The sequence below is a fragment of the Periophthalmus magnuspinnatus genome, chromosome 11 (assembly GCF_009829125.3).
Source record: "Periophthalmus magnuspinnatus isolate fPerMag1 chromosome 11, fPerMag1.2.pri, whole genome shotgun sequence".
Lineage (NCBI taxonomy): Eukaryota > Metazoa > Chordata > Actinopteri > Gobiiformes > Gobiidae > Periophthalmus > Periophthalmus magnuspinnatus.
Window position 1 is genome coordinate 13,537,935 of NC_047136.2, and position 18,928 is coordinate 13,556,862.

Below are 18,928 nucleotides of genomic sequence, written 5' to 3' on the forward strand. Positions count from 1 at the left end.
TCAAAATTTTTCAACTTTTTTTTTTTTTACATAGTACTTGAAAATGAGCACATTAGAAGTAGATACCATATTAAAGCCTTTATTTTTATGTCATGTGAATGAAGATGAATTATGATAACTTTCATGTATCTTGACAGTTAAGTAAGATGCAATATAGTGATATTATTATTATTATTTTTTTTACTTTTACTTTTATATCCAGCCGCTTAGTCACTTTTCACTACATGGCCATTTGCAAAGGATGGTTGGACCAGTAGCATCAAATACTTCAGGTAACAGCAAAAGATGGACAACATAAGGCAGAGTGATGAAAGACAAAGTAAACAGAAAGAGAGCAGCTTCAAAACCAGAATAACAAGTACTAACAAATGTGCGATCTTGGTTCATTCACAAAAACATCTCCAGCTAAACATAACAATGACATGTTGCAATACAAAAGAACATAACAACAGTGTTCATACAAATTACATGAAATACCTTGCTTTGATTTGGAACAGTGAAATAAACTATGCTTACTGGTCATTTTTTAAGATGAATTAAAGTTAATTTTAATTTTGCAAGATTGTAAGTACTCTGCAAGACTCTTTTACCATGTATAGCCTACTAATAGTAAAATCTACTGACCCAATGTCAGCAGATACAGCTTTCTATGCTTAAGGCAAGTTTAAAAGGCATTGTTTGGGTAAAAAGCATTTGCAGCGATTATCAAGTTAATTACTTCATATTATTCTTAACTTTTCTAAAATTTCCCTTTTATAAGTAATTATACTGGTGCTATTTTATTTCCCAGGTACATCTATTTAAAATGGAAAAATCATAAAATACATTGTCACATTTTAAGGCAATCATACACCAGGTCATAATATTTAAAAGAACATAATAAAAACAAACTAAATATGTTTTGCATAATGTTAGATTCACATAATGACTCATTTAAAAGTAACGCACGGCATATAACAAAAGTACAATGACTTTTTATGGCATAGGTCATATCCGTTTTAATTAAGATGCAGTGTATACGACATCTTTATCTTGAGTTTCTGCATTTTTTTTTTTTTAAAGTGTGCCAAAGTGTGTGTTTGTGCCATTACTTTGAAGCTTGAAAACAGGGTCAGTACTGAAACGAAATGACTGAGTTGACTTTATAAATGTGGTACGAACGATTCCAAAAAACCCGAGTGAAATAGTTTGTGTACGGAGAGTAGTTCATTTTTATCTCATTGCAAAATCTCCCATGTTTGGAAAATGAGTACATCTGGCCTTTGTCATACACCACCTGTAAGAAACAAGAAATATGAGTGATAATGTCTACATAATATGTCCCATTTAAGTTGTAGGCAATAGATAAAGGCAGCAATACAAATGGGACCTAAAATACACACAAATTCACAACTATTCAAACAAGAATAGCACAACTCTTAAATCAATGATGCTTTTAACCATTATCTAGGTATGTGTCCAAAAATTTAAAAAAATATAACACATAAAACATGCTGTGTACTATACTAAATTACAAAAAGCATACACATTTCTTTGAAGTAGGATTTATGAATTGTATTTGCATTATGTCCATATTTACCTAGTCACACCCATTTTAACACCTTAATATCTCGTTCAGTATGTATGTGCAGTTACATATAGTATGCTTTGATGTAAGAAACAGTTGTTGCAGAAATAATGAAATAAATAAACAGTTCCTCTTACATGTCCGTTGGAGATATCGAGGAGGTCTTTGATTCTGCACCCTCGGTTCAGGCTGAGCTCGTTGCAGATTGCCTCCTCTATTATGACATAGTTTGTCTTTTGACTGGTTAAAATCTTGTAGATTTCTTCAGGCGACCGCATTGCATAGACCTGGAAAGGCTACAGAGGGAAACACAAGCTGGTAAATAATAAATAAAGGTGCACTATGTAACTTTTCTTGGGGGGGTTCTGCCACCTGTTTGTCTCAGTTGAGATGTTATTGCTTTGTTCCACAGTATGACAAATGTCAAATGTCCACAAACTAAAACAGATAATTGTGGCATGGCATTACGTCAGCTGTTTGTTTACGCGAAGATAGTCAAATGTCACACTGTGTACCATTGCACCCAAAGCAATAACATCTCCATAAAGACAAGCAGATGGCAGATCCTCCACTAGAAAATTAACAAAGTTTGGTTTTAAATTTGTATATCTCTCTCACTTACATCTTCAGTCCTACGGAGCAGACCGATGTCGGAGTAAAGTGGTAAACTGGTGACAATGGAGCCTGAACACAGCTTGACTGTTCCCAGGAGCTGAGGGCTGCCTGCAAATACTGCTGCTATAGGAGCCCGTGTCCTGAAAGAAAACACAAAATCAAGATGATGATAAGCTTGATGACAAGTGAAAGGTCAACTGTGTACATTTTCTGAAGTGGGTCTGCCAATTGCTTGTTTCCATGGAGAAGTAATCGTTTTGCCTGAAATGCTCCACTGTATGGCATTAAACTTACGTATCTTGCATTGTGTATCTTATGTATCAGTTACAGGTGTAATGAGTGGGCTTGCCTCTCCACAGATCTGACTTGTATTTTGGCCATTACCTGCTTGTCTCTATCGATGTACTGTGGATCAATTTGGTCTAAGCATAGAGGTGGACCGACCCTCCAAATGTAAAGTTAGACAGTTAACATCTCTTACTAAAATATACTGTGTTCAAGTGATTTCTGTACATATCTGGACAAGTAAATAACAAAATCTAGCAAAACCTATAACAAGAAAATAGCAGTTATGAAAATGTGTTGAACTTAAAAACTGACTTGATCCAGTTGATGAGTTCGACTGTATCTGGATCATAAAACTCTTGGAGATCTGCCAACTCCGACATGACACGAGGACAATACTGCAACACAAGTATGAAACAACAGGCATGGCGTGAGTTTCATTACAACAAATTCATATAAGCATTTTGAATGGTAACAAGGTGTAAATCGTACCTCTCTCCACAAACTAAAACAGATAATTGTGGGAACAGCAGTGCTCAGAGTTAAAGACTGTCAAGTTAAAACACAGACATATAAATTAATCAAACAAATAATTATCAAATTAGTTTTAAATTTTATTCCAGGCAGCAGAAATAAAAAGGTCTCTTACCAAAACTACAGGGTCGAGAGATTTCAGGTTCAGCCACTTAAACAGAGTCATCCACATCTTCGGAGAACAGACCCCAAAAGCAGTGAACATGCATACATATGGAGTCCACAAGTACTTGGTGCTGTTAAGGAAATAATTAATATATTAGAAGGTTAGCAATTTAAAAAATAATCTATTACAATGCATTGTGTATGACAAGAGTGGAGGGGCACTCCTCTTAGTACTGCAAAGATGGAAGCTGTAATAACAGTGAAGGCCTATGGAATCTTTTGGCGTCAATTCAATATAACTTACCCATCAAAGAGCAGCGCTAAGCCTCCAAACAAAAGAGTATGAAAAACATGGTAGGTGACCTCAGGATGCTCTCCTATTTGTCCATCTTCAAGTTTGAGTTTATCTTTTATTGGCTGCCCCCTAAAGGAAAAAAATATGTTTAACACTTTATAAACCACAGTAAAAGTGGATTTACTAAAAATAAAATCTTGCTCACCGTAGTCTCTTATAGACTGACTCCAGCATGGACAAAAGACACACTGCGAGAACTAGGAAGTAAAATGGTAAAACTGAGGCCTGGGTGAGTCTGAGAAACAGGTCCTGGCCTGGTCTCTGGAAACCGTCTTGACACAGGAGGAAGTTGGTTACAAAATCACTAAAACAGAACAAAATGTTTAACTAGATTTAAACATCATAATACTAGAATAAATTACAGCCTGGATGAAGTAATATAAATTGAGTAATTTATGCTTGTTAGATTATAGAATTTTACGAGCAATCATAATTAATTTAAACATGCAAATAAGTTGCAATAGCAAATGAGTTTTTCTGCAGAAAACCATACATCTCAATGGGTTGTTAATATGAATAAAACCAATGTAGTTTAGCCCTCTACATGTTCTGAGATTCTTGTACTAGTTTGTTAAAACTCTGCATTTCTCAAAAGCTCCTAGAGGTGTTTAAAAAAATGCACACTGAACTGTATCAATTACAAATCTAATCAAATACATATTAATTACTAATACATGTGACAAATAATGACACATTTCAACCAATATTGTGAAGTAATTTTGTAACTCACGTAGTTGTATTGAGTCCAAACTTTGCTTCGAGAAACTTCAATATGAAGTCACTCTCAATCACAGGTAATACTTTCTGTTTATAAAAATACAGATAGAAATGAGGATGGAATATACAGATATAAATAAACACATATACTAAATTAGGGTTCCCACAATTTGTAGACACAATGCTTACATAACAAAAACTATCCTGGAAAAGTCCCAGAAAATTATTCCAAACAGATTACCCCCATTTTTAAAGTTTTTATAATAAAGATGAAGTCAAAGCTAAAGTGGTACCCAGTGTTGACAATTATTGCAAATGAATTACACATCAAAGCAAACACATCATATTTTGTTATGTACATGACTAAAACATATTTTCTGCTGGAACTAAAATTAGATGGAGAACACATGTGAGTCCAATCATATTAATTTACAATAAGCAAGTAAGTGTTCACGACTCATTCTTTGTAGGTAAGATGAAAGATGTGAGGGGGTTTGGCGGTCCTCCCCCAAGAAGTTTTGTACAAGAGGGGTAATTTCCTGCATTTTGGTGGATTTTATAGATCTAATAGATGGTGTTAAGACTCTTTATTAATTTGATATCTAATAATACAGCAAAGCAAAGAGTGGAGAAATTTTCAAGGACAAAATATAGATTTTCTAGGACATTGTTTCTCATTTTACATGTGTTTTCCACATTGAAAACAGGCCAATTATTTTCCAGGTTTTGCTGAATTTACAGGATGCATGGAAACCCTGTAAATATTATAATGAAATTACATCAAGCTACGGACTACAATAAAATGTACCTTGATTAAATAATTGAAGGTAATGCTTGTTGTGAAAACTAGATAAAAGTGAAGAAAGAGTTTTATTATTCTGGCCATGACGGGACCTCTCTTCATATTTTGCTGAAACAAACAAAAAAAAAAAAAGTTATTCTTAGTAATGTTATTATTAACAATACTTGAAAAGTGTCTATAATAATATAATTGTTATAAGAAACATAGTAGAATATATAACTAGAGCGTAGTTGTCTGTACCTGAAAGTATCTGGCTAGCATGGATCCGAACACTAGACTGAGCAGAGGGGAACCAAGGAGTGCAGGATTCTGAAATTGGCACCAATATGCAGCAAGTAGACAGGAGAGGTACAGTTTATGCATGTCAGCCACCTGGACAATCAATCAGAGAAATAAAATGAGGGGTATAGAATTATCTAGGAGAAAATGGCACAAAAAAAGTGGTTAAAGGTATACATATTGTGAATAATTTTTTACCCTGACAAAAAATGCTTGCAGAATTGTTAATGCCATCACAATACAATGTTTGATTGAGTTTTGCGAGAACAGATTTTACTCTCTTCATTCAATCTTTAAAAAAATTACATATATTATATATGTATAGATATAAATTGTATAGATATAAATTGTATAGATATAAATTGTATAGATATAAATTGTACAGATATAAATTGTACAGATATAAATTGTACAGATATAAATTGTACAGATATAAATTGTACAGATAGATAGATAGATAGATAGATAGATAGATAGATAGATAGAGGTGAGAGAGAGAGTCAAGATCAAGATTTGTAATACTTAAAAAAATTGTTTCTTAAATTGCTTTTACAATCATCAACTTATATTTTATTATATTTTTCCTCTTTTTGTAACATATATTGCATATTATAGCAGTATAATTTAATGTGATACCTTTCTTGGAGGGACCAAGTCAAATGAATCCAGCAGAAACAGACACAGGGCCTGGACAAAGAGTACGTAGTGACTGTGCTCCCAAACCAACAGAAAGATGAAGGTGACTGCACTCATCATGGAAAAGCAAAGCATCTAGAAAGAAATGTAACAGTTGCATGGTTTGAATATGAGACAAATCTGTTCTGGGTGTAATATAATAACAGTATAATATAGTGCCAATGTTTTCTTCATATTTCCTCTCTCTTTCGCATCTACATTGTCATTATCTTCACACTCTATGCAAGTGTTAAGCAAAATACTTCTCCTGAATATGATATTATACAATATTGTGGCAATCCATCATAATTGCACTAAAATCTGCCAGTAAATGTTGTGATAGGTTGAGGTATTGAAATATTTCCAGCAAAACGTATATTTATAAATGAAGTTTTTTGTTGTCTACCGGTAATTTGCATACCTAAAAAACAGCAACTGAGTTTTTTAAATGTTACTATACATCTCCCATAACTTATAGTCACCTCAGTAGCAGCGCTGATGTTGTTACAAAGGTAACCAGTCAAAGCTGCCACTTGACACGAAAAATACGGCAGAGCCCAGTTTTCTCGAAGAGGAACAGCATCATCCACTCTCGTTGTGTCTGGTCTGTAAAGGTTATAATTTCATTTAATTAATTAATTAAATCATACAACTTTACAAAATAAGTGTTAAGCTATAAAGAAAACCTCACCTGTTAATGACATACCAGGCCACAGCTAACATACCGGCCACCCAGGTCCTACTAAGAACCCAGCTACTCACAAACAGAGCCGTTACATAGACTGCCTGAAGTCCAAACACCATTCCAATGTAAAAATAGATAGGCTCCACCATATCCTAAAACACAAATATGAACAATTATCAATAGATCCAAGTTTAAATATATAGTGATTAACATTTAAAGTTGAGAAATACGTAAGTCACTACATCTAACAACAAGTTCCCTATTTATACACTATAAATGTTGGTCAAGTGTTTGTCAAAAGAAAATGTGACTAAATAAAAAAGAAACTAACTGTACTATAAGTTTTAGGTTTGCACAGTAGTGATGGAAACAGACCATATCCCCAACCCGTGTCCAAATAAAGCAGGAAGTAATTTAGGGAAACATGTTTAAAAGTCTGTTTTCAGTGAATGACTGAAATTGTCTGGTGAATCGATTTATGAGACTGTTCGGGGAATGTAGTATTGAAACCTAATTGAAACCTAATGACTTACTTGGTTTGCTATTAATAAGAGAGACCCTTTCAAGTAATGTTTGCTAAGGCATTCATTACATTAAACAGCCCTTTCTTGGGATGCTTGGGAATAGTGTAATAAGACATTTTATAGCTTATAATTCACAACTCACAAAGGCCAAAGAAAAATACTTACTTCACTGTCAAAGAGTTTGTAGGTGAAGCTTGTGAGGAGCTCCGGATATAGAGATAGACGCTCTACTGCGTTAATAGTCTGACCCGACACGGTTCTGTTATCTACAGTCAGCTCATAAAACCCTTTGGACAAAATGTATTAATTCATGATAGCAATATGAAGTTTGAAGTTTAGTTTGAACTAAATATTTCTGTGCGACTAAGAAATAAATACCTCTTTGAAATGAAGGAGCAGCTAACATATGTTTGTAATAGTAATAATACATCCCACTGCCAGCCTGAAAGGTGATCTCCCTCTCTAGCTCCTAAGACACAAAGAAAAAAAAAATTAAAACAATACCTTTAAAAAATGACCATATAGAAGGAAAATATTAAACATTAACTTCAACCTGTCTCGCTGAAAACCAGAACTTCCTGTCATGATAAGCAGACAGATAAGCTGCATAGAGCATCCCACAGGCCACAGCTGCCACACATCCAAAAGCCCCCCTCACCAAGCGCTGAAAGAAAGTAGCTGAAAAAAATAAAGGAATATAAAATTGCTTAACATCATATGCATACAACCTCTATGCAAACAATTCAATACAATGTTTTAACTAAATTAATAAATATTGGTTAAGCAACTAATCACAATTATGGGCTTCATCAAAAAACTACTTTCATCATCTGAGAATGTACCTAATCAGAGATCCAAGTCAATAATTTGTCTTTAGTTAACACTACTTTTTGATGATGGTTCTGGATTATAAGTGAAAAAAACGTCCTGCTGGTGGGGAGCAGTAAACCAGTTATTGTCTGAAGTGCATAGATGTCATATAAAACATCTTTAGGCATGCTTTTGATGAGGGAACAACGTTATAATATGGTAGAAAGCTAAAAAAAATATATATATATATTTTGCATAATACCTCCTCTTTAAGGAAACTGAACATTGTAAATCTCTAGCAGAGTGACATAACATGATGACATTATGATGAACTATACTTACATCTTCTTCTGCATTTCTTCTCAGGCTGCTCAGGGACCGCTTGTTTTGGAGTGTCCCCAAGATCTTTGGATTGCTCTTCATTTGTCCCTTCAGTGTCCTCTATGTTACTAGACTCACTCGCATCTGACAAATGACAAGTAGATAAGAATACTTTCAGAGCCCTTTCAATGATCTCAAAATATCAGAAAGCCACATAAGTTCAAGTATATTAAAATCCACATAAATGTACCTTTATTGCTTGTCTCGTCCCGTTCATCTTGGACTTGATCATCTTCTTTTCCTCCATCTAAAGTCTCAGCCTTCCTGCATCTTAATTCCGTCATGACTAAATCAATCTGACACAATGTTATGATACCAACATGCTAACTACCAGTAAGCGTGCAAACCCGAGCCTTTACAAGTCAACCATTCACTTATCGCTGGAGCTACATGAATGATAAGATGATTTATGCCGTGTTTTTAAGCAAATGGCGCATTTCCTGGAGTAGCATGATCAGATATAGTTGCACAGACGCATTTGGGGGTGTGATGTTTGTACAGCGCCCGGCGGACTGAGGCAAGGCGGAAGTGGAGACTCTGAAAAGCGGCGAACAAGAACAAACTTCCTCCAACCGTTACTATGGCAACCGAAATGAAAATAATTTATCATTTTGCAGACTAGTTTGCTATGACTTTTTCCGTGGTGACAGTCAAACGTTTCTTTATTTATCCTTGGTCTGACTCCAGATTTTGTGTGTCTCCATGGAGACAAGCAGATTTTAATTTTAAGTGAACCAATAACATCTGCAAGGAGACAAGCAGGTGGCGGACCATCTACCAAAAACTTGGCTGGTGCACCTTTAAGTTCTAAAATCTATAATGAACAACACAAAGTACACACACAGTTTAACAAAGCAGTTTATTCTCTCTTCCACTGGTACAATGTATAATGACTAAATACTGCCATTTAAAATAAGTGTGGACAAGATCAAATGCCATTAAATAATTTTGCATAAAAGTACCACAATAATAAAAGGTACCGTAAATAGAAAATTAAAACACATGACATAATGAACTATTTTAACAAACATATAAAATACTAAAACATGGCTAAAAGTAAAAATATAAAATAGGAATGCGTTGAGTGCATTTCATTTGGACTTGACATGAGTGTCAGGTCATTCTCCGTCAGATGAATAAGTAGAGGCTTCTTCAGGGACTTTTGCTTCTGGAAAAAAAAGGCAAATAATAGTGCAATAGTGAGTGCATATATGTATATATATACACACACACACATTATAAAGATGAATGAATGATAGAATAAGTTATAATAACAAATACCTTTCATGTCACATCTTTCAAGAATAATCCTAATCATTTTCTTCATTTCAATGTGGTCAGCAACTCTTACTAAGGAATCATTATCTAGGAGTAATTATTCTAGTTAGTCACATTAATAACAATAAAAATGTCATTGTTTTTTAAAACATTTAGAAATCAGGTGAACGTAAACAGTGTTGAATGACATGCATTAAGATAGCAACTAACTGTAACTAAAAGCTAATACTAAATACTAAGACAATATTTCACTGTACCTGCTAAAAAGTCCTTCCTTGACTGATTTAAGCTTGTGTCCCCATCCTTTTTGGGCACGGAGTTGTTTTTTGTCTTCTTTGTCCCTCTTCCTGCCTTTTTCATAAGGTTTATCAGCGGCTCATCATCAGAGCTGTTACTTGACAATTCTGTGCAATGGAAAATACAGTAAAAGTGAGTTTGTGTTGAGTCTGAATTTCACACGTTGGGGATAAAAAAATCTTTTTCATTTAGATTTTTTTTTCTTCATAATATTATCATGTCAAATAGCAGTGACACACAACACTGACAGAACTTACTTAAATTATTTACCTAAAAGGACAAAACTAATTTAGCAATTAAAGCACTAGTATGTAACTTTTTAGAAATAAAATATATTAAATAAAGGCATGTTTTGTTTTTCAATTTGGTTGTGTTTATTGCGCTGAAAAACTTAGAAAGGACCTTCTCCTGCTTGTTTCCATGGAAATGTTCTTTCGGCTGCAGTCTTACACTATGGCATAAAACTCATCTGTCTCCACAGAGGTATGGTTTTAACTTTAAATGGAATGTGTCATCTCCAGAAAATTACACACTGTTGCTTCAAGTTGACAATATTTTACAGCAAATATTAATGAATTACATTGGAACAAAGTCAACGAAAAGGGAATTAGTTACTTGTTAAATTACTTCAGCTTAATTCATAATACCGTATATATTTTTTACAACCACAAAATGTTACATTTACTTACTTTGTCTTGATTTTGCAGTTATTCGTTTGGTTGAAGAGGTCTTTTTATTTGCAAGTTTTGTTGTTTTAAGTTTTGCTAAAGGTACATCATCCTCTGAGCTACCACTGGACTCCACATATGTACCTGGAAAGACAAAACTAATTTAGCAATTCAAGTTCTACTATGTAACTTTTTAGCCATGAAACAGATTAAATAAAAGCATGTTTTGATTTTCAGTTTGGTTGTTTATTGCACTGAAAAACTTTCGTTCCATGGAAAGGTTGTTCCTTTGGCTGCAGTCTTCCACAGTGGAATAAAACTCATCTATCTCCATACTCCATAGAAGTATGGTTTTAACTTTCCATAGAATGTGTCATCTTCAGAAAGTTGCATACTGTTGCAAGTTGACAATATTTTACAGTAAATATTAATGAATTACACTGGATCAAAGTCAACAAAAAATATGTCAGCTCAATTGATAATACAACCACAAAATGTTACATTTACTTACTTTGTCTTGATTTTGCAGCTGTTCGTTTGTTTGAAGAGGTCTTTTTATTTGCAACTTTTGATGTTTTAAGTTTTGCTAAAGGTACATCATCCTCTGAGCTACCACTGGACTCCACATATGTAACTGGAAAGACAAAACTAATTTAGCATTTATGTTTAAAATATAGAAAATGTATGAATTATACTGGATCAAAGTCAATGAAAAGAGATTAACTATGCATGCTTCACTCAATGTTACAAAATACTTGACATTATTCCAATTCATATCACTAAAACGTATTTTTTATGGTTAAGTTATTGACTTACTTTGCTTTGATTTTGCTGAAGTTTGTTTAGCTGGAGTCTTTTTCTTTGCAGAAGAATTTGTTGTTTTAAGTTTAGCAAAAGGTACGTCATCATCTGAACTATCACTGGACTCCACATATTTACCTGAAAAAAAAAAAAAAAAATTGGTTCTGTATAATTGCTGAACAACCATAATTTTATTTTGAACAATTCAGAATAAAAACATTATTATGAATAAACATTAACATTGCTACTTAAACTTCAACTTGAAATGATCAATTCAACATTATTTATTTCATGTTCTATCTTCTTCATCCACATATACCACTTACATATATTTTTTTATCTTCAATATCAGAAATATTGAATCCTCTTACTTGATTTTGCGGGTTCACGCTTGGCTGGAGACGCTTTAGATCTTTTTAGATTCGCTAAAGGCTCATTGTCGTCATCCGAGTCGTCACTAGAGTTCACATCTTTACCTGGGAAAAAAAAAAGGCATTTCAAAAAGGTGCATTATGTAACTTTTCTAGTGGACAGTCCACCACCAGCTTATCTCTGGAGATGTCGTTGCTAACAATATTTCAAAGTACAGTATTAAGCTATTAAACTAATTTATCTCCATGTTGCCAAGTATGTCACAGCACAAGGTACAGGTCAGATCTGTGGAGTGGGAGGGCTCACTCATATTAACTCAATTAACATATTATGCATGTTTCTCAAGCATTTGTTTGTCAATTAAAACACCATTAATTGATTAATTATGCATTATAATTAAATGCAACGTTACTTACTTGGTTTTGATTTTGCAGCTGCTCGCTTGGCTTTAGGTACCAGTAACTTTTTTTTTGCAGAGGGTTTTGATATTTTTAGTTTCACCATTGCTTCACTATCTGTGCTTTCACTAGAGGAGTCCACATATTTTACTGAAGAAAAAAAAAATCTTAGTCAAACAAATTATATATAATGATAATATTAATTACAGAACAATGCAACTAAATACCTTGTTTCTGAGCTGCACTTCTTTGGGAAATGCGAGTCTCATCTGAAGGTGTAGTTTTCTGTTTATTGAGTTTTCTGACAATTTCACTCAGAGGCTCATCATCAGAGCTGTCACTATTCAACGCTGAAAATAGAAAAATAACAATAAAAATTGCATTTCAGCATTGCATACTTGGATACTCAAGTTATACAATTTGGTGTATTGTGGCAAACCAAGCCTTGCTATTATCATAGAGCGTCTGAAATTAATAATCAAGTAAATAAATAGTTTTGTAATAAAGTACTGGTAATTAAATTCAAAAGAGCATCAAAATAAAACATAAAAAATACCATTTTTGTGGAATCCTTTGACCAAATAAAAATGTAAACAAAAGAGCCATGGAACAACCCAAAGGCAGTTGGATCACTACTGTACTGGTTACAGTAGTGATCCAACTGCCATTCACTCTATGGTGTCAGAATACGTTTGAATAAACTCTTAAGTTTAGTATTTAGCATTTTAAAATATGTCTCCATCCCGTATCTCTTCAGGCTCACTGAAAATTCTCTGAGGTGTGACAAAACAGTCCTGAGCTTTATACCTTTTTTTTTGTTTGTTTTTGGAGAAGACTTCCTCTTAGTGACACTGGCTCTTTTCTTCCCTATAAAATAGGCAAAATTATTTCACATAAAACCACTCAACAGTATTAAATATTCAGTAAAAAAGGTATATAAACCACTCACCTGTTCTCTTCTCTGCCCCATTAGATTCCTCTGATGATGCTTTTCTCTTTTTTCTTGTTTTATTTGATCCTGGAGGGGCCTTTTTCTTCTTTCTAAGAGGCTCGTCATCAGAGGAATCAGACTCTGTCATAAGAAGCAATTAGCACTCACTCATTACATATAACATATAATAATTTTTTATATAAAATCTTTATCACTTACAATATTCAAAAATATTTTTTATGCATTAATCTCATGTTACAATATTTATCACAAATTAGTGTGAAGGCTCAAGCTATTGTAGATTTTTCTTTTCTATAAAATGTTGAAAATTGTAATAACATTTCAAAAATACGTAGATTAACAGTTCCTTTTGCTTTTGAAAATAACAAGTCATGTTAGACTCAATAAGCCATTAAATCCATTGTATTCTAGTCTATGATGATATTCTGACAATATTGTGAGTTACATCCTTTCATGAACCCACTTACCACGTCTGTCTTTGTCTGAAAGTTTCTTGCGTTTAGACGACATGTTTCGCTTGACCTCTGTTTTAGTCGCCATCTTTGACAGAAGAACGTTGTCTTCAGAGTCTTCATTCGCTGTAGGTACCAAAAAATATATATATTATTTTGTACTTATAATTTAGCCAAGAAAACTGTCAATAGCAATATTACTTTCCTGAAAACAAACCATGAAAAAAAGCAACCAAGCACTAGAGCCATCTTTAATGTTATTGTAAATATGTTGTAGTGTGCATCGCGTTGTAAAGTCTATATGTTACCTGCCTTTATCTGTTTTAAATGTAACCTGGCCCACGCCAGATGTGTCACTCTGAATTGAGTTCTACACACTTTCAATCTTGGATGGCTCTCCCTGAAAGCTATCGGAAAATTCCAATTTTTTAAATCTGATTAGAAATGGCATTATTTGCTATTTTAAATGTAGCAATGCCTCTTCTCTGCATTTTTAAATAACCTAATAAAAATAATTTTCTGATTGTGAAAACATTAATAGATTAATTTTTCATTCTTTGTTTCCGCTTATTTACTTCATTTTAAATACAAGTGAACACTTCATTAGAGTGGCTGAGGTTTTCCACAGAAATCTCTCACCTTTTGGGTCAGTTTTTGAGCTTTTCTTTTGAGGAGACTTCTTTCCAGTTTGCTGCTTCCTTACAAGCTCTGAAAGTGGCACATCATCTCCTGAGCTGTCATCTTTTCCTAAAATAACAAATAAACCTTTGATTACCGGTATAACATTCCTTCAATACAAGTCCCTAAACTGTGTAAAATTTAATATCTCTTACTATTTTTTTTACCATTCTTATTTCTTTGCTTTTTTGCCATCTTGGTCAGAGGGACGTCGTCATCTGAGCTGGAGCTGTCTTTCCCTAAACAATTAAGCAAAACAACTTGCTACTTATAGTTCTATTTTAATATAAGGAAAATTGTACAATTAGATAACAGTATAATATATAGTCATTTCTAACTTCTGAGTTAATATATATATATATATATATATATATATATATATATATATATATATATATATATATATATATATATATATAATTGTCCTTATATTAAAATAGAACTATAACTTTTAAATATATATATATATATATATATATTATACATAGGCACTTGTTTGTTTGTTTTTTACCATTCTGATCCTCGTTTGAAGTTCTTTTTTGTTTTTCGCTTGATTTCTCATTTTCCCACTTTGAAGTCAACTTAGAAAGAGGCACTTCATCGTCTGAGCTGTCTTCGTCTAAACAGAGAATCGTAATCAAATCATAATATTAATTAATTAATATTATGCACATGTTACACAGTTAATTTAATGCTTGGTCAAAGTTTGTGTCACCATTTTTATTTTTACTTGATGTTGAAACACATTTTTCCTCATTTGTTTTTTTCATCACCAACTTTGTAAGAGGAATATCTTCACCTGAGGTGGAGTTGTCTTTACCTGGGCAGAAAGATTTAGAATATTCAATTAATAGTCTTTTGCTTTTCAAACAACGTGCTTTGGAACAATAGTGGGGCTTGGAAAAATGTCAAATTTTCAGTTTAATGATTTACATTTTACAAACAAATATCTGAGCATTTTGGAGTATCCCAAGTAAACTTGTAAACCAAAAAACAATTGCTAAATCCAAAGATACAGACACAGTGACACAGATAAAGTTACATCATGCATTTTAATAATTGGTGTTATTTGACAATATTTTGGTGCCTGGTGCGTGAAAATAGACCATTCAATTTATCACATGCGTATTGTAGTGTATGTGGTGTGCTGTAGTATGTTTTACCATTTCCATTGTTGTTTGAAGATGTCACACTTTTATTCTCGCTCTGTTTCCAAGAACCATCTGAGCTACAACTGACTCTTCCTGAAAAAAAAAAAAAAATCAAAATAATTAACAATTGTCTACTTGACAATTTGTCAAGGTGATTTTTGGACTGCTACACTCTTACTTTGTTTCTTCTTCACCAACTTTGAAACAGGTACATCATCATCTGAGTTGGAGTCACCTTAAAAAGAAATAAGCATTTAGGGACATTTTTACAGCAAATTCATCAAATTCTGTTTTTGTGCAGCCATTACCTTCTTAAAATTTTTGTAGCAGCCTTTTGATCAGATGAGTTCTTTCTTTCTATTAGGCCCAAGCTTCATAAGCTGTCAAAGGGCCTATACTACCGTAAAGCCGTGCAAAGCACAGATCAAACTTTTGTTGCATCAAGTTCAGTGACATCTTCCATGTCCACAAATACACAAAACATTTACCTTCTGCATGTTTTTCAAAAAATAGTCCATACTGACGCTAAAATAGGCTGAATTACGTCAGTCGGCATTATCATGTTTGTTTTGGTTTGCTTGGGCACTTGGCCTTTGACTTCCACACAAACCTCAATGCTGCTCTGTGATTGCTGCGCCCACCCAACTAGCCTTACAGGAGGAGTCTCTCATGATTCTCATGAATCTATATCACGGTTGTTCACTTTACAAAAATAAATAAAATGACAAGTTAGCGCCCTCACACACACAAAAAAAATGCATTAGAAAAAGCACATATAATTATGAAATTTGACAAAGAAGTAGATAATAACAGTAAAAAATATTATTATGGTAATCCCATCCGCTAAATCTGCGTTTAGTCCTATGGAATTAGCATTTGAGCATGACTCGGCTTTTTTTTTTCTGCTTTTACGAATTCCTCCTTGTTCATTCATTTGAACAGGCTCAAGTTCGGTAAAACTTAACTCAAGGGGTGGGGCATCAAATGTTATCCAAAAAGTCTTCTGGCCGCTGTGCGGCAAAATTTGGAATTTTTACAAATTGCTCCCATTTGCAAATGGTTGTTTAATTCTAATGTTTATAAGTTGGTTTTATTTTTATGTAAAGCCTGGAAGAAGCGGCAAATGAGTTTGTTTAAATTAGTTTATTGTTTTGTTTTCTTTTTGTTTTTGTTTGTTGTATACACGTCTGGACTATTGGACTATTGTATTTTTGTTAATGGTGTCTTATAAGCCCATTTGGGCTCGGCATTTTTTTGTATGCAAGACACAATAATAAACTATTCATTCATTCATGCACAAACTCAGATTTCAGCGAAATTTGAATCAATTGTTAAACTCCCTGTTTAATGGTAAAATTGCTAAACCTCACAAACTGTCACGCTTTTAACTCAAGATAATTTGACAACACAGTAAGACTATTCTGACAAATGCCCACGAAGGAGTTACTTGGAGGTTTGTCAAAATAGTCTCAGGGTGCTTTCACACTGTCAGGTTAAATGGTTTGATTGGGGGCTAAAGCTGAAACATTATTGCAGTTTTCATCTGGTGTGGATCACATTTTCACCACATTTCAGCTCAAACAAACCAAAACAAGAGAAAATAGAATATAGCCCTCACCTGAGGTGGTTTCTACTTTGTTGCCATTTCCCACTCTATTTTCAATAGAGTGGGAAATGGCAACAAAGTAGAAACCACATTCACCCATTGACCAGAGGAAAGTCCCTACCCAATCTGTTACTTGTCAACAAAAGTTAAGATGCACCAGATTTTAGCAATGTATGGATTTCTTATTTGGATTTTACAGATATATCAGACATATATAAGAACTTCATAAATTCTATATACACTATGTCATTCTACCCTAAAATCACCAGGCCAACCCAGATAACCTCTCATAGTTCTTCCCTGATAGTGTTTTCACTAATGTATTTGAAGAAGCTATGTTCAGCGGAATACTAGTAAATTTAACTGACCACCTGCCACTATTTGTTGTCCTTAAACATAACATCATGAAGAAAATCAAAATAACCAAAAAGGTGAGAGTAAGAACGGTAGAAATAATAAAAACTTTAAAACAAAGTCTACTAAAACTAAATGTTTCCTGCGCAAATGCCTCATCAGTTGTATCCAATTGCCCAGAGTGGTGCACATTTATTTATTTATTTGAGCATTATTTTCCTTACAAGTCCAATGTCATTTAAGTGCATAGCTGAGGTGCTAAAAAGAAGTAGGTAGAAGTTAAAAACGTATATTTTCCTAACCCCTTGTTCAGGATTCAGTAGTTAGTTGCTATGTGTGCGAGGTCTGCAGAATTAAAATACAATCTAAACCAGCAGGTGGTTAGCAACAAGGGATAAACAGATACGCACACGGCGAACCCTTTCAGCTTCATATGTTACGTTTGGTGCCACCAACCATTGGGTAAGGTGCACAGCAACATGCCCAACAGCTCAGTGCCTGTAAATTTCTAAGTGTGACTTAGACGCCTAGACCCTGGTTCCCATGTTGGGGACGTGGGCCCCAGTTGGATTTGCCCATTCACAGCCCATGGCCACATGGTCTATACGTGCCATTTTGTCAAATATACTGATCTTAACTATGTTTTAGTTAAATGAGTTTTTCAACCTGTCATAGGCACTTTAACATTAATGTAATGCACGTTTCATTACCATATTCATCACTGTTTGTTGGTGCAACACTTTTCTTCATAATGGGTTTCTTTGTCATTAGTTTGGTCAGCGGAACATCATCATCTGAGCTTGAACTGCTGCAGTCTCCTGCAAAACATAAAAATACTATGGCATTTGTTTCATCATTCACACACAAAACGTTATTAACAATTTATTATAAATTATCACGTAGACATTTAGGAAAATAACTGTATGAAATGAATGGTTGAACTTTAGATATGATATAGCCAACTATGTATCAAAGAATGCTGCAAAAATTGGTCCCAGTTTTGGATTCTGAATTCACGCCATTTAATATATTAGTGGTCAGTCTGTCACAGCTTTATCACAGGAAACCAACCGGTAATTACTTACAATTACAGTGTAACATCTAATGCGATTTTTTTTTTAAAGAATAAGAATGTACGTGGTACCTGAGTGGTTCACTTTGTTTAGTGGGCTGCTCATCATTTTGGTCACAGAATCACATTGAACTCTCTTCGAACCAGAACCGCGCCTTCTCGAGGAGGAGAGAACCACTTTATAATGATGCAACAAACGTAAAACGGCTAAAACTGACACGCAGCCCACAGTATGAAACGCTAAAAACCGTATATAAAAGGCATGACAAGGCAAAAAAAAAAAAAAAAGTCCTAAATAACAGCTCGAGGAGAAGAGCGGGGTGTTTTGGATGAAGAATGAGGAACTGCGTCGACTGTTGATGACGTCACTCAAAACTTTTACCAATTTACTTTCTGCCAGTTTTAAATTGAAACTGGAAATGACTACAATAACTACAATTAATGAATTATATACCTATAATGGGTACACTTAAAGAGTCTGAAAAAAATGACAAATTAATAAGAATTTGACAACT

The 18,928-nt window shown here is 33.9% G+C and overlaps 2 protein-coding genes across 2 annotated transcripts; both read right to left on the minus strand.

Moving 5' to 3' along the window:
* Nucleotides 1-64: 64 nt before the first annotated feature.
* On the minus strand, nt 65-8,848 carry LOC117378265 (probable C-mannosyltransferase DPY19L4). Its single transcript, XM_033974816.2, has 19 exons — nt 8,525-8,848; nt 8,296-8,418; nt 7,697-7,821; nt 7,522-7,612; nt 7,309-7,430; nt 6,626-6,771; nt 6,417-6,540; nt 5,896-6,030; nt 5,221-5,352; nt 4,987-5,088; nt 4,192-4,265; nt 3,607-3,765; nt 3,411-3,530; nt 3,117-3,237; nt 2,960-3,016; nt 2,783-2,865; nt 2,190-2,322; nt 1,705-1,863; nt 65-1,276 (listed from the first exon to the last, which is right to left on the minus strand). Exons 1-19 carry the CDS (start codon nt 8,616-8,618, stop codon nt 1,112-1,114), a joined length of 2,265 nt encoding a protein of 754 aa, XP_033830707.1. The 5' UTR covers nt 8,619-8,848; the 3' UTR covers nt 65-1,111.
* A 335-nt stretch (nt 8,849-9,183) lies between these two features.
* LOC117379101 (nucleolar protein dao-5-like) lies at nt 9,184-18,784 on the minus strand. The gene is made up of 20 exons (XM_055225314.1): nt 18,486-18,784; nt 18,052-18,159; nt 15,560-15,616; nt 15,394-15,474; nt 14,946-15,050; nt 14,742-14,849; nt 14,398-14,469; nt 14,192-14,299; nt 13,568-13,678; nt 13,098-13,220; nt 12,956-13,015; nt 12,376-12,498; nt 12,167-12,298; nt 11,750-11,854; nt 11,394-11,516; nt 11,089-11,211; nt 10,599-10,721; nt 9,870-10,016; nt 9,616-9,699; nt 9,184-9,502 (listed from the first exon to the last, which is right to left on the minus strand). The coding sequence occupies exons 1-20, from the start codon at nt 18,520-18,522 to the stop codon at nt 9,453-9,455; spliced, it is 1,980 nt and encodes a 659-aa protein (XP_055081289.1). The 5' UTR covers nt 18,523-18,784; the 3' UTR covers nt 9,184-9,452.
* Nucleotides 18,785-18,928: the final 144 nt, after the last annotated feature.